At 40.8% G+C, this 15907-nt stretch overlaps 1 protein-coding gene across 3 annotated transcripts in view; it reads left to right on the forward strand.

Annotated features, from left to right (window-relative positions):
• LOC147012971 (phospholipase D1-like) overlaps positions 1-10381 on the forward strand; it is a 97987-nt gene extending 87606 nt beyond the window's left edge. The window contains exons 22-27 of one of the 3 annotated variants that reach the window (XM_085854377.1): positions 2205-2318; positions 2458-2507; positions 4212-4346; positions 4485-4638; positions 9056-9170; positions 9431-10381. In XM_085854377.1, coding sequence (XP_085710503.1) covers positions 2205-2318; positions 2458-2507; positions 4212-4346; positions 4485-4638; positions 9056-9170; positions 9431-9652 — 790 coding nt within the window. In that variant the 3' untranslated portion in view covers positions 9653-10381. Of the gene's footprint in view, positions 1-2204; positions 2319-2457; positions 2508-4211; positions 4372-4484; positions 4639-9055; positions 9171-9430 lie in introns of those variants that run through there. The other 2 variants (XR_015051136.1, XM_085854379.1) reach the window with 2 other exon arrangements.
• The last annotated feature ends 5526 nt before the right edge of the window (positions 10382-15907 follow it).

Here is a 15907-nt window from a genome sequence, read left to right on the forward strand (position 1 = left end):
TTACAAGTAACGTCTGTCGATGTGTGTCACCGATCGCATAACATGAGTACAACACATTACTCATAGATTAGAAATAAGTTTCGGGAATGCTAAACATTACCTCGACGTGTTTCGACTTATGAGTAACTCACAAGTAACGTGTGTCGACGTGTGTCAACGATCACTTGACGTGCGTACAACTAATGGCCAGCGTTATGCGGAATGTGTGAGTCATACACTGGCATAAATCTTAAAATTTCAAGCATGGAAAAGTTGAGGACAACTGGAAAAGTACAACGTTTAAAGCCAGCGTACAACGACGTATGGCAGTGTTTTTCAGCGTGCTCTCAATGTTATCAAAACTTACCCATAACGTATTCAATGTGTATCAGCGTTTTAGACAAATTTTCCAAAAATCGGCATAAGCTGGCTTTAAACGTCAAGGTGTGACTGGGCCTTAAGGACCATTTTAAAATTACCTTTAATATAAAAAATGTAGTAGTTGAATCTGTTAATGAAAAAAAGTATATAGATATAGATGATAATGTTTTTTCTACTAATTAAATATGAGTAATTATTCAACTGAAGATTTTGAAGATGATGAGAGTGATGACAGTTATGATACCGAGAGTTTGTGTTCAAATGACAGTTATGATACTGAGAGTTTGTGTTCAAATGACAATTATGAAAGTAGTTTTATAGATGATTGTGAAAGTACCGAAGATGATACTGAAGATAAATTTTATTTGAAGTAAAGTTTTACTTTATAAATACGAATAGTATACTGGATATTGAGCCCCTTGAATTCCCTGATTTTCCATATGACAAATTTGAGAATTGTCTTGCATGTGATGGAGTCGGATTAAAGACAGTGTCAAAATCCTATAAACAATGTATATTCTGTGATTATCTTCAAATTAATGATGATAAAAAATATAAAAAGGAATATAATTCTTTTAGATTTACACCAAAAATGAATTACTTCACAAGATTGATTCAAGAAATAAATGTAAAGTATGAGGATGATAACACACCTTTCCTTTCAATGGAAGAAACTGAACATATTCGAGAAATGTTCAAAGGATTGTTGTTATATATTATTCACAATTGCAATTTTCAGGGAAATATCAACACAAGATATTGTTTCAATAAAATAATGCATTATCTTGAAATTAAACCCGAACTTAGGATAAAATATCGGGTTTCTAAAAAAGCCAATAATATATTAAATACCCTGTTTTCCAAATATATAAATAAATGATTTTTTACCCATTTGGGAAAATAAGATAAAATTTAACAACCATAAAAATCTTCCAAATTCATTATGTCTCATAGTTGGTTCTAGTGGATGTGGACAAACCTGCTTACTTTTAAAGATGCTCCTTACTCCCAACTTTTTAGATTATGATAATTTAATAATTTTCACAAAGTCGAGTTTTCAACCTGAGTATCAATTACTCTCACAAGGTTTTAATGCTGGAGATATAATCGGTTTATTTAAACTTCAAAACAAACTAAATGATTACAACATTGAAGATATAATACAACTATTTTGTGATACACAGAGATATAAAAATAAATCAAAACCGATAACATGTATTCTTCGTGATAATACGGAAGATATACCTTCTCCCCAACATTTGAATTAATCAAAAAAGAACCTCGTTATCTTTGATGATTGTGTTAAAGAGAGAAACCAAACGGTAATGGATAGCTACTACACAAGAGGGAGACATTCTTCTTGTAATTGTATTTATTTTAGTCAATCATACTTTCAACTCCCTCGTCACTCCATAAGAAACAATGTGAATACTTTTATTTTATTCAAGTTAAATTCAATAGATATAAACAATTTTTGGAGAGACAATTGTTCTACATTATGCAGTAAAAAGGAATTTGGGGATTATATGAAGAGCATCGACAATCCCCATAGGTTGGCATTCACAGGGAGGAGGAAATTCCTTTTTCGGAAATATCCCCTGAGTGTGATAAGTAAGGTGGTGCCATTGTGATATCACAAGTGCCAAAGTGCCCCAGGAAGTGATGGCACTTTCCCCCAAGCTCAGTGGCTGTGTTTGTCTAATCTAACAGTCCTGGGTTGTTTTGTGTATTCAGCTGTGTGTCCAAGTGTGTGAGATGTGTGTGTGTGTGGCAGCTCCACAACGAGTCTTATATCCATTAAAAAATGAAAAAAACACGGGCAATATGTTTACGTGGATTTGCAGTGCCAATCGAAGGTACCGTGTCTACATTCTTCTTCCACTCCTGCCGGGATTCCAGGGGGACATCAAGACGGGTGGAGGGAATGCAATTCAAACAATCATGCATTTCAACTACCGGTGAGAATCCCCAAGTTGACTTGGTTTCACATAATCTCAACAAAAGTTTTGATGTGCTGAACTTGACTCACAGCGTATCCTGCAATGTATGAATTTGTATGGTTTCCATTGGAAGGATATGTTTAAATGCTGTGCGCAGGACCATGTGTCGAGGAAAATACTCCATTGTGGAACGTGTGAAAGCTGTAGGTAAGTGAAGCCTAATTTGCATGGACTTTTCAAAGTAATATCTCCAATATTATCCTTTACCTTTATGTACCCAAATCAGTAGACTCTCCAGTGGTGTGAGTTGTGACCTCCTCGCTGACAGACCTCCGGTAGCTTGTACATGTTGCTGTGTTCAAGCTTTGGAAGTAACTGCTGAAATCGATCTGTCTGGGTTCTTCCTCACATCTTTGTTCCGTTTACAATTCTTCTTGAAATTTTTTTTCGCAATTCTCTTCATTTATTTTTTCACAGTTCTCTTTGTTCAATTGAATTATTGCTTTTTCTTCTCTTTTATGTTTTACTCTCTATTCCTCTATTTCGTCATCTATCTCTCTTAGAAGTGAATTCTTGCAGAAATTTTTTTATGTAAGGCTCACTTGGCTGCGCCTGGAAGGGTTTGAGGATTGTGAAGTAGCGGCTGAAACCCAAATCCTATCCAGGTTCCTTCTGATAACTCCATCTTTGCTCTTTACTTCTTCAGGTTCCTTCTTGGTCTTCCATTTCATTGTGGTCCAGGAGTGTCAGGTTTTTGCATGGTGCCATATTATATCCACGATAAGGACATTCGCAGACCTGAACATCCTTTAATATGAATTGCAAAGACATGAGCAAAGACATAAAAACACAGTTTTTATAATTTTAAACCCGGGGTCATAGCATCCTGAGATATATGCTAAAATGACGAAATGAGAAATGTCAACACAAAAAAGCTGTTGGATAACCTTTGAACCATTGCATTTCCATGCAGGAAAATAGCTCTTTGTCTGCAACTTTTCAGTTTTACGCCTTAACATCATGAGCTATTATTTAGTGTTATTCCGACAATTTCTGGTCTCTTAGACTTGTGGTATCCCATGAGAGCCCATGAATAGTGGGCCTTGTAAAGGAGATCAAATCAGGTAAGACGTGTTTTCTTTTCCTGTTTCATGTTAAACAAGGCTGGTGCAAGAGTATTAGGTGCCCTCCTCCCAAACCCCCACCACAATTAACTTTTGAAAATGAATATTATGCATTTGTATGAATAAAACTTCTGCATTAGTAGAGTCAAAGAACAAGGGGTTAATACAGCTTAGAGGGACCCAGAGTAGGTGGAAGAATCGATTGATCAGATGGGGAAATATATTAAGTTAGGACAGATTATGGTGAAGCCGGCTTTCTTGCCTGCTTGCCAGCCCCTACCTGCATCACCTCACTGCGGAACATATCATAAACCTGCCGGCCATGTCATTAGCCTAGCGGCCTTCTTCACATACTTGCCAGCCTGTGACGACCTTGTTGTCCAGTAAAATCATCACCTGCCTGCTTTACGTGACATAACCACTGGCCTGGGTGCCATCTATTTTGTGTCATGCCTGCCAAATCCAATCACGCTCGTGGTGAGTAACTCATTCAGTTTTTTGCCACCTGCAATGTACTCAATAGACAGGGACGAAGGCTCTGAAGTGGAAATAACAGGTTTAATTTGGACACGGGCACAACACAGCACAGCGCAGCATCGGAACATGGGCGGGTCACATAAATCTGCTTAACCATGCCACATTGCACCCATGTAGGCATGCATTATCATAATCTACTGATACATCTCACCACCCTCCCAAATGTTGTCTTGCTAGGTGACCATCTAATTTGCCCAGTGGTTGTACCAGCCCTGATGTTAAATTTGATGCTTTGTGTTTCTTTATGCAGTGGGCAGAGAATGGATGAACTACATCAGTTTTTGTAGCCTGCGGACACATGACTCCTTGAATGGGAAGCCTGTGACAGAACTAATCTACATTCACAGCAAGCTCCTCATTGCTGATGATCGCACAGTCATTATTGGTACCTATCACAACCTGCCTATTTAGTAAGGTTCAGGACACATCTCATATGCTGCTATGCTTCCTTTTTCCTGCTTTAATGGACCGAGAAACTTAGCTATCTTACAGTTGATTCACTTGTTTATTGTGGCCAACATAGGTTCAGCAAACATCAATGATCGCAGTCTTTTGGGCCGAAGAGACAGTGAGATGGCTATCGTGCTTGAGGACAGTCACCTTGTGGACTCGGTGATGGATGGGATGCCTTACCGAGCCGGACGTTTTGCCTTGGGTCTTCGCATGTACTGCTTCAGGTGCTTCCAACAAGAAGCTTTTCATCCTGCACCCACCTTCAAGCTGATGTTTTTTTGTCTTTTTTACTTTGTGATCGACTCTGCTTTTACTTATCTTCATATACAAACACAAATCTATATTCGCTGCAAATTAGAATGTTCATATTCACAAAAGAAAACATGAATCATCTGCATGTTGCAGTCATGTGATGCAATCTCCCCATTGGCAGAGTACTGAACATCTGGCACACAATGCCTGCGTTTGTCCTGGATTAAAAACCTCTCAGAGGTCAAAACGTCCAATCTGAGCTTTGCCTACTGGGTGGCTTTACTGTTTGGTTGTCATTTGTTTTCAAATTTAAATATCATAAAGTTCATGCCCCTGGCTAAATAGCTTAATTCTACTTCAATATCGTGACCCCTAAAGAGAAAGCTATCCCATTGATGTGCACGTGACATCTGATGATTTAGGCTCAGCTTTCTTGACTCCGAGTGGCGATCCTACAGAAACCACATGAACATGGTGCAAACTTGCATGGGCTTGAATGTTCTAAATGAGTTCCTCTTTGAAATCCATTGAAAGAAATGATCTTTGTTGTTTACCACCTCACCTCTAGTTTGGGTCCCTCTGCTCACTCAACTCTCCAACAACCCTGCACCACAACTCCCAGATGTACTCATTCTTCCAGCAATTCCATCCTGGTTAGATTTCCAAAATCCAGGTTGACTGCCCACCTCAACTCCTTTGCTCTTCCTTTCTCCCATATGTTGAATCACCTTCTAGCGGCCGTGATATCATACTCTTCCCTCCAGAGCTTCAAATAGGCAGTGCACCATCATGTCATGTCATCTCTCATCCTTATCCACAATATTTATTACCCCATTAACCCTTCGTAACCCAACTCTCACTTGCAAGATGTAGTATTTCTACCCCTCCTTTCTTTTTCCTTTTTCCTGTTCATTTATTTCCTGACTTATTGTCATTCCCCAATGGTTGCCCCACTATAAGTTCATATGCCCCATCAGCCTGCTCTTCCATGAGCTTCAATCTTGTAAAGAAAAAAAAATCTCGAAATACAGTACCCAGAACTAGAGAGTTCACAGAACACGCTCCCACATAAAGTGTTATGTATATACTTTAATTAAATGAAACAATGACATTAAAGATCATTTAAAAAATTTGCTTAAGTTTAGCGTTCTTGAAGCAGTCATATACACCATACTTATACACCTTATTTAACACATGTCCAAGTGCTGCAAAACATAATAGTTTTGAAAGTGCAAAGAAGGAGATTTGTGTTCTACAGTGTTCAAGTCTATAATTCAATTTAAATAGAACAACGATTGTAAAACTCATACAAGTCCGAAGACGACGATGGTTCACGAGCGGTATTTGACGATGTAGATTGTTTCAGAAATCAAGGATGAGACAATGTGATAATGTTTGACCAAATTATAAAAATGATCAACATGATGTGGTACGAGTGACAGCTTATTAGCTGCAAAATGTCGAAAACCTGGTTTCGTTCAACAACTTTAAAAATTTGACCTTTGCATAGCCTGGTGTTGGCTCAGTGGTTAGGGTGGCGGCTTGGGATCCGAGGGTCCTGAGTTCAAGCCTCGTTGCCCACTGAATTAATTCACCAGGGGGTTGACTCAGCCTGCCATCCTTCCGAGGTCGGCAAAATGAGTACCAGCTTGCTGGGATGACCGAGTCATTCAAGTATCCTGCGTCAGAGTGGCGACCTGTCCAGGATTGTGCCCAATAGCCAAGGAGACTGCTTCGGCAGCACCAACGCTCTGTACAGAGTATGGTCCCAATGGACTGGACTGGACCTTTGCATAACCTTTAAAGGTCACAAAACAATGTTGTGGACATTAAAATAAGGAAACAGGATACGTGCTATAGCTTATTGAAGTTAGTTCGTTGAAGAAGGTTGAAAACCCGGTTCGATTCCCACAACTTTGAAAATTTGACCTTTGTGAACTTTAAAGGTCAAAGGTCAAGGATTATGACCTTTGATGCAAAACTTCCTCTGGAAAATTCCAGGAACAACATAACGTCATATAGGCTATATGGCATTTCGCACTCCTTGGATTATATCCATACTTTGATGAAATCAGCGTAGAAACAAACTAGAAGGGGGCGCCATGGGCAAGGTGTTCAAGATAGAGCAAAATGGTCTCAAGATTTTAGGTGGGGAATGACCTCAAGATTATGCATAAAAAATATTGTCATCCTAGCTCTCAAAGTTTGGGCGGTCGTATGATTTTTATGTCAAAATTCGAAATTTTCGAAGTCCGTGACCTTGTGACCTTGACCTTGGGACGGAAATGAAAAATCGAGCTCCGTGGGGCTATGCAGGTGCCATCGGGCTAACCAAATACCGAAACCCCTATCAGATTCGACAAACCCCTCAGAGAAGATGGATTTTTATGTCAAAATTCACAATTTTCTAAGTTCGTGACCTTGTGACCTTGACCTTGGGACGAAAATGAAAAATCGAGCTCCGTGGGGCTATGCAGGTGCCATTGGGCTAACCAAATACTGAAACCCCTGCCAGATTCGACAAACCCCCTAGGAGAAGATGCAAATTGAAATCGGCTACCCCCTAAAAACACAATTCGCAATTTTCTAAGTTCGTGACCTTGTGACCTTGACACAAAAATGAAAAATCGAGCTCTGTGGGGCTATGCAGGTGCCATTGGGCTAACAAATACCGAAACCCCAGCCATATTTGGCAAACCCCTTAGAGAAGATATATAATTTTTTTATGTCAAAATTCGCAATTTTCTAAGTTTGTGAACTTGTGACCTTGACCTTGAGATGAAAATGAAAAATCGAGCTCCGTGGGGCTATGCAGGTGCCATTGGGCTAACCAAATACCGAAACCCCTGTCAGATTCGACAAACCCCCTTAGAGAAGATGCAAATTGAAATCTGCTACCCCCTAAAAACACGTTTTTTGGGCGTGGCTCTGCCCATTATGGGCGCACCACGCCCATTCTCAGGAAAACACAACTAGATCATGATATAAACCTCCCACCATAATTTTATCAGGATCGGATCAAAACCCACAGAGCTATGCTTGGGACAGACAGACAGACAGACAGACAGACAGACAGACACACAACAATAACGAATATAGTGGTCACTTATTTTTTACGTGAAAATATTTTTTCGTGAACCAATTATTTTTTTCGTGAAAATATTTTTTCGTGAACCAATAACTAAATTAATTCTGAAATTTACTGCCGTTAACGCAGTCAACGTTGACCCCCCACCCCCTTCCCCCTTCCTCCCCAATGTTAGAATAAAATTTCAACTTGAATAAGGTTAGGTTTCAATGTGCATGTTATTATTATAATTTTTTTTTAATTTTATTTTGGAATAGCAAATTATCAGACGTAGACTTTAAAAAAAAAATTCTTCCTTTACCAGCAGAGGATCGATGTTTACACAGAAGTGTGTTACGCAATCTCTCTGCCTTTTAATAATGTAAGGATTCTACAAAAAATACATTAGTTTGAACCTCTCATATTGCTCACTAACGTCAATCCTCAAAAACTGTCCAATCAAAATGTGGTCATGATGAGCATTGTATGACGCCATTATGTCTATCTGCTTTGAACGTGTCGACAAAAGTAAAATCGATAACATAAGTGGCATGAAGCTACCTTTCCATCCCATCCATCCCTTACCAACTTTTCATAACAATATGAATTCCCTTGATGTAGGGGTTCATTGGGCTCCTCAAAGCCAGCACTATTATTACCAACTTACAGCCATTTATCCAGGCTCCATCCTTTTAATTAAATCAGAACGTCAGGCACACAAGCAGCTCATACCATTTTAAAAGTCTTTGGTACGACTCGGCCAAAGTTCAAACCACCAACCTCCCAGACTCAGAGCAGACCCTCCATCCAATATACCACAGAGTCTGATAATGACAAAAAGGCAATGTTCATCATGTAAGGCAGAGGATTGAAATGATGGCTGTCTGTCTAATTTATCTTTTTTATGGCAGATAGCCAACCTAGTCTAATTATTGCTAAATCACCAAGTGAACAGTTTATCCCTTGATGCCTCAGAGAAAAAGACAATGATAAAAACAACAATGATGTCATGCTGCTCCAAATCCAGGCCAATCGAACAGGTTTGTCCAGTTGACATATGATGGTTTAGCCTTGACTGGCTTGACTCTCTGTGTACATGATGCACGAACCACATGAGCATGGTGTAAACTTGCAATTGTGGCGACGTGGGCTTGAACGTGTTTAATTCGTTCCTTCAATCAGGAACCTGGAATGTTAAATCATGCCACGGATCCAACTGGCTCCTGATTGGAGGAAATCGCTAAGCATGTCAATTCATCCGAGTGAACAGTCTGCTTGGTAAAAATTGGTCTTTTGTGTATTTCTTAAATGAACCAAAACAGACTGGCGCTGGGAAAGCTGAAGCAGGCATTCGATCTATATGACCCAGTATGCGAAGGGTTCTACAAGGGTGTCTGGATGACCGTGGCTGGCAGGAACACCACCATTTTCGAGAAGGTAGATCCATAGTTAATCAGAAGCTCATGTCTAGAATAAAGTTCTTTTCTGATAATCATAAACTGTAATTGGTCATATGACTCAATTATTTCCTGGTTAAGTTTGTGCTTCCATATTAGAAGTTCATTTGAACATAAACTGCTTTAACCATTGAAAGCTGAATCTCCATTTTACAAGATGCCAACCTGAGCAAACATTATAAATCCTTCCGTTTTAATTAAAATGATATGATCGTAACCTAACACTTTTGCTTGATCCAGGTATTTAAATGCTTGCCCTCGGACCATGTACTAAACTTCGGACAACTGAAGAGCTGGGGCAATGGAGCACTGGTAAATGAAGACCCTGCACGGGCACAGAGGCAGCTCAACAAGATCCAGGGCTACCTGGTTTGCTTCCCACTCTTCTTTCTCAAAGATGAACATTTACAGCCAGCCTTGAACACCAAGGAAGGCATTGTACCCATTGAGCTGTGGACATGATCTGTGGAAATACGATCAATTTCATCATGTGAACTACTTAATGGGAAAATGGCCTTTCAGCAAAATCAGGATAACGCTTTGTCAAAAGCATTACAGGATACCTTAAGGACCACGATGATCTTACCGTGTTGTGTGATTCATCTATGAATAGAGTTTTCAGTTGTCCAAGAAACAAAGAGCAGTTGTGTAAAGGCCGTGATGTCCAAGCTAATAATTCATTTGGGGAAGTTTGAAGATAATTAAGACGTTAGGGAGGCTAGAATTAAAGTGTTGTTGTTGAATAACATCAGTTCAGTATTGTGGAAGGGGTCACAACATGGTGCTCATCTACGAATTATTTCGGTGATCTGCATATCTGGATGTGTTAGTTAGAGTTGAACAGAATGGTTTTAGTACAAGTGTATATCATAAAGTTGATTATTTCAGTTTCCCTGTAGTCTTGTACACCTTTCCAGGTAGCAATGTACCAATTAAAATGGGTTACAATGTCTTTTCAGCTCAGCTTCTTAGATTTTAAAGAATTTGTTCAGTAAAGAATGATTTTGTGGAACGTACTGAGAAAGTTTTTTCCATCATGTTAAACGAAAGGATATTTGGCTGATTGTTTGATCAGGTCTTGTGAGAATGTCTTCAGACTCCACCGTCACCTTTTATTTAAATTTGGTTAGTTTTCACGTAAACAAGTTCCGATTGCATTGCATTTAATATAATAAAAATGAATTAATATTATTGATTAAATATATTTATTTATTTATTTATTTATAGATGGTATGAAATAATGGAGGTATTTTGATAAAAAAATAAAACAAATAAATATTATTTATTAAATGCATAATAAATAAGCATTGAGATAATTTATTGGTGGTTGCTAAGAAATACAGTGCAGCATGTTAAAATCGGTTGTTCATGACAGTTTGAGTCTATGGTTCGATTGAGGTGCTGTGTAATGGACATGTCTGCAAGGTAAAGTGTTTATCACTTCTTATATTATCATATAAAGTGATGTATGATTAAAGTTATTCATTTGTAGTAATACTTCAAGTAAAAGTGATAATTAAATAAGTTTGAATAAGGATATTGCATTGCTGTGTTGATTGACTGTCTGGACACAACTTTGAGGTTGTGGGTCCATTAATGTTGAGTGATCTACTGGTGTGGACCTGCGACCGGTTGTGGATCCATGTTTGGAGAGGTTCTGGGTTGAAAGGATCGAAACCTCGATGAAAAACGGTGCCCAGCTGATGATCCGGGTAGTTGGGAAATTAGCCAATTGCTTATAAGTTGAGGTTATTACTTCAAATAATACAGCTTTTGTAAGTACTTACCAGTACATCGTGTGTGTGTGTGTGTGTGTGTGTGTGTGTGTGTGTGTGTGTGTGTGTGTGTGTGTGTGTGTGTGTGTGTGTGTGTGTGTGTGTGTGTGTGTGTGTGTGTGTGTGTGTGATGTTTGTATATATTTGTGTGTGTGTGTGTGTGTGTGTGTGTGTGTGTGTGGTGTGGTGTTTATATATATATATATATATATATATATATATATATATATATATATATATATATATATATATATATATATATAGATATATATATAGTTACGGCCCCGGGTACCAAGAGTATTATGAGGGGGTTTAATCCTCATTTATCCTCCAAAGTGCCGGACCTGGAGCCACCGCTCAGAATTAACTTTGTGGTATGGTGGGTTGCTTTAGAACCACGAACACCATTCAGTTAACCACGAGTTACAGTGTCCACCGTCTAATTATTCCGTTTAACTAGAGGTCACGTGGTTTCCTGAACGGGGAGCGCACCCTTGGCAAAGCACCAATCTTATCTGGATTAGATCTTAACGAGGGCGGCCGAGCGTTTAACCGCTGGTGTTGCCGACTTTTATTGTATAATTCGTGTGGTAATTACCTCTCAGTCTATCTAGGTTCGGACAATGCTGGATCAATGGAAGGAAAGGACAGGCACAGACAGGTTGTAAGGTCAACAAAGCAATTTATTAATAAGAAAATAAATACATAAAAAGAACTTTTTATTTCTGTGTGGTGAAAATTAGTAAATTCAAATCAATCAAAATAATCACAAGCAAATGAAATCAATCAGGGACTGAGAGAAAAAGTGACAAAGGGCAGATGCTTATCTCTATGCCTGTCTTCACAATTAAACACAGACAAGGGTACCCAGCAGATCATTTGGGGGGGGGGGGGGGAGGGAAGAGAAACCATCTCGCTCACTAAAGAGAAGTCGTCTGTCAAACAGAAACGACCTGAAATGAGTGAACGTGCCTTGTCCGTTGCCAGTGCCCAGCACCGCCGTGCACCCACTTGGGAGCAGGCTTAAATGCCAATTGACGTCACCCCCAAGAATCAGGCACAACGAGAGCAGGCCCCGAGCAGAATGAGCACCAACGGCCCGAGCGTCACCCACCGCTAGGAGCCACCAGGAGCAACAACTGATGGACAGCTGTTAGGAGTTGTGAGGCACTGTGAATTGCTAAGGTGCTGTGAGGTTCTCTGAGGCACTGAGACTGTCACCAACTCACTGGCGCAGACTGACTGGTAATATCGTCTGACTGACACTGACTCACTGACTGATAAAGTCGTCTGACTGGACTCCGACTGACTGGTAAAGCCATCTGACTGATACCACTCACTGACTGGTAAAGTTGGCTGACTGACTGGACTCTGACTGACTGGTAAATCCTTCTGACTAATACCGACTCACTGATGCCAACTGACTCGTTGCCGACTGACCCACCAAGAACGGACCTCTCGTCCTCTTTTTATATTCGGCCCGGCTGTGCGGGTGCAGACTCCAGCCAAATCCACCCCACCCCATTTGCGAATCATTGCCGTGACAACCCGCCCGTCCCATGATCACTCCTGACCCACAACGCCATGCCTGTGGTGCTGGACAAACGGCAAGAAACAGTCACATGTCAGAATTACCAAGCGAAAATATGAAGCACTCATAAAACGTCAACAACAACAACAATCACCTCAATGCTCAGCCCGATATGAAAAAGAGCCAGTTAGCATCCAGAAAACTGCTGAACGGGGTGTCAAACGTTGATGGAAAACGGCGGGTCTCGGTGTCGGTGAAAGAAAAGGGTGTCATCGTCGATGGAAAAAAAGTGGGTGTGGATCCTCCGTTTGGCTAATGGCTATCTCACCTGCATGAATGTGTCTGTTGTAAAGAGGAAAAGAGCTTTCAATAAGAGAGGGAATCTATTCTTTACCCTTCTCAATGCATCACATTTACAATCCCACCAGACATGGGGATGGGTCAATCCTGGACATGCATTTAAGGAAATAACTATCTGAGGACCTGGATGTTTGTATGCATTCGTTTGATCGTATTCTGAAATTCGTAATATAGTATATGTATATGTATATATATATATATATATATATATATATATATATATATATATATATATATATATATATACATATACATATATATATACATATACATATATATATATATATATATATATACATATATATATATATATATATATATATATATATATATATATATATACATACATACGTGTTTGTGAGTGGTGTGTATATGTGTGTGTATTGTTATTAAAAATTTTTTGCATACCTTGTCGAGGCTCATGAGAGTGAACACACAATGCACAGCAAGGGGGGCATGAGACAAGAGGGGCGGGAGAGGGAAGGACAAAACAGTGGGGAACAGAGACATTAGGAGATCTCTGGGAGGAAGAGGGATGGGGCGGGGACACGGGGTATACAAGATGGACATTACAGGGAGTTTCAGGAAGGGAAGCAGGGAATTTGAAGGTGGTGGGTTTGGGGTAGATTAACGGGGGTAGAAAAGATCAAGGATTTGGATGGGGGATGATAAGAGGTGGTGGTGAACAGCTGTTTTGAAGGCCTGGAGGGAAGAATGGGATTGAACCGAGTGAGGCAGTTTACTCCAAAGACAGGAAAAAGAGGAATGAAAGAGTGAAGGTGAGCAGTGATTCGTGATTTTGGTAGTTTTACCAGAAGGGGGGTTGGTGGCGGACCTTGAGCGCCCTGCGGAAATATGGTGGGGAGAAATCTTAGACACAGTGGGGGGGTGCGAGCCCGGAGAGGAGATGGTAGAAGACAGAAAGACCGCCGACCTGCCTGCAGTGAGAGGTCCAAAGACTCAACCTCATCGCGGGAGATGCCATTGATCCGAAATGCTTTGGGTTCCACAGCGTGAATCCGAGAAAGGTGGGAGGCAGGAGCACCAGCCCAGAGGGGAGAGCAGAACTCCATCAGGCTGCGGATGAAAGTTTTGTATGTCGTCAGGAGCTCAGGTGGGCTGAGGAAGGACTTTGCATGATGGAGGATTCCCAGTCGGCGACTGGTTTTGGAGGCCAGGTTGGAAATGTGGCTTTCCCAGGAAAGATCATGGCAGATAGTGAGACCCAGAAGCTTGAAAGAAAGGACTTCTTCCAGAGGATTGTTGAGAAAGTGGATGGGTGGGGGGGGGGCGTTTCAAACGGTCCTTTCGGAGAGATATCGTGAGAGTGTGAGATTTGTCCGGATTGAAAGACATCTTCCACGTGTTGGACCAGTTTGTGATTTTACCCAGATCTGCAGTGAGCGAAAAAGCTGCTGCATGCCGGTCTGAGGGATGACAGATGGCACGGCAGAGGGTGGAGTCATCAGCAAAGAGACAGAGGTTTTTCCCGAGAGTCGGAGAGATCATAGATGAAAACCAGAAAAATAACAAGGCCCAGAACGCTGCCTTGAGGAACTCCAGCCTCGACTGTAAGAGGGGATGAAAGAATTCCATTTAGGGCCACATGTTGACTGCGACAGGAGGGGACGTCTGTGAGCCATGAGTTGAGATGGCCTTGGATACCATAGGAAGAGAGTTTGGTGAGCAGGGCAGGGTGCCAGACCGTGTCAAAAGCACACGATATGTCTTGGGATATGGCTCTGATTTCATGTCTGGCATTGAGGACCTCCGTCCATTGTTTGGAGAGCAGAAGCAGCATATCCAGGGTGGAGTGACCTGTTCTGAAATCAAATTGATGATCGGAAATCAGGCTTTTGGAGAAGAGGAAGGATTTTATGTCTGAAGTGATGATGGATTCCATAACCTTGTTGATGATTTGGAGAAGGCTGATTGGTCTGTAGTTGCAGGGATCTGTTTTTGCACCTTTTTTTAGGCAGGGCATTAATGTTTGCTGATTTACAAGCAGATGGCAGATGACCTTGAGCAAATGAGAGGGTGAATAGAACAGAGAGAGAGAGCATGAGCAAGAGCAGAAGAGCAGGTTTTTTGGACACGTGGGCTGATGCCGTGTCCTATGTCTGGCTTCCTTCTTGAAACTATGGTGCAGTAATTGGTCTTTATTTTGAATTTTCCTCAAAATGCCAAGAATCTTCACTCATGGTTTTGCTGTTTACTCCACCATGTCTCCTTTTATCGTCGCTTTTGATTTGTCATGTGATAGCAAAGAGGGTACATTTTGTGTGTTGTGACGTTACGTGGAGGTGATTCCAACGAAAGTGTCCTTCTCCATCTTTTCAGTAACTCAGATACTGAGGGAGTATAATTCCCACGGTTCCAGTACTATAGACAATTCTCTTGATAGATTTCTCACTCATATGTGACGATCCTCCGTGGCATTGGGATTTACTTGATTGATGTTTGCCTGATACCGAGACATTTTTCTCACTCACGCTTTGAGCTGGTGAAACACTGAGGCAATAAGCGACTTTTCAAATGACTTGTATGAATGCTAAACAAGGCCTTATGCGCATGCACCGTGTGCATGTTTACACTGACTCAGTTCTGCTTAGCAGGTACTTTTAACCTGCTGTTGCTAAATAATTGTTCTGTTTCTAAATACATATCTGATTCGTGGAAATATAGGAAGACGGTATCCGTGGATGAGACGTGTTGGGTTCGTACCATTTCCTGTGAGCACAAGCGAGCAATGGATAGAACACACACACACACACACACACACACACACACACACACACACACACACACACACACACATACACACACACACACACTTCTCATTTTAGCAGTAGATGATTTTTTTGGGGGGGGGATAATCTATCTTGTGACCCTGCAACCATGCATAAACTATATTTATAACAGTCCTCTCAGCTCATCGAACCCCCCCCCCCGTCCCCCAACCTCCAAACATGATTAATTGTAAAGTAAGTGCACAAGCCCCAGATATGTCCTTCCCACTGGTGTTCAGAAGCGCCTAATCCAGATACACAG

Source organism: Eptatretus burgeri, chromosome 14, assembly GCF_056783735.1.
Source record: "Eptatretus burgeri isolate ZD-2024b chromosome 14, Ebu_testis_v1, whole genome shotgun sequence".
Classification (NCBI taxonomy): Eukaryota; Metazoa; Chordata; class Myxini; order Myxiniformes; family Myxinidae; genus Eptatretus; species Eptatretus burgeri.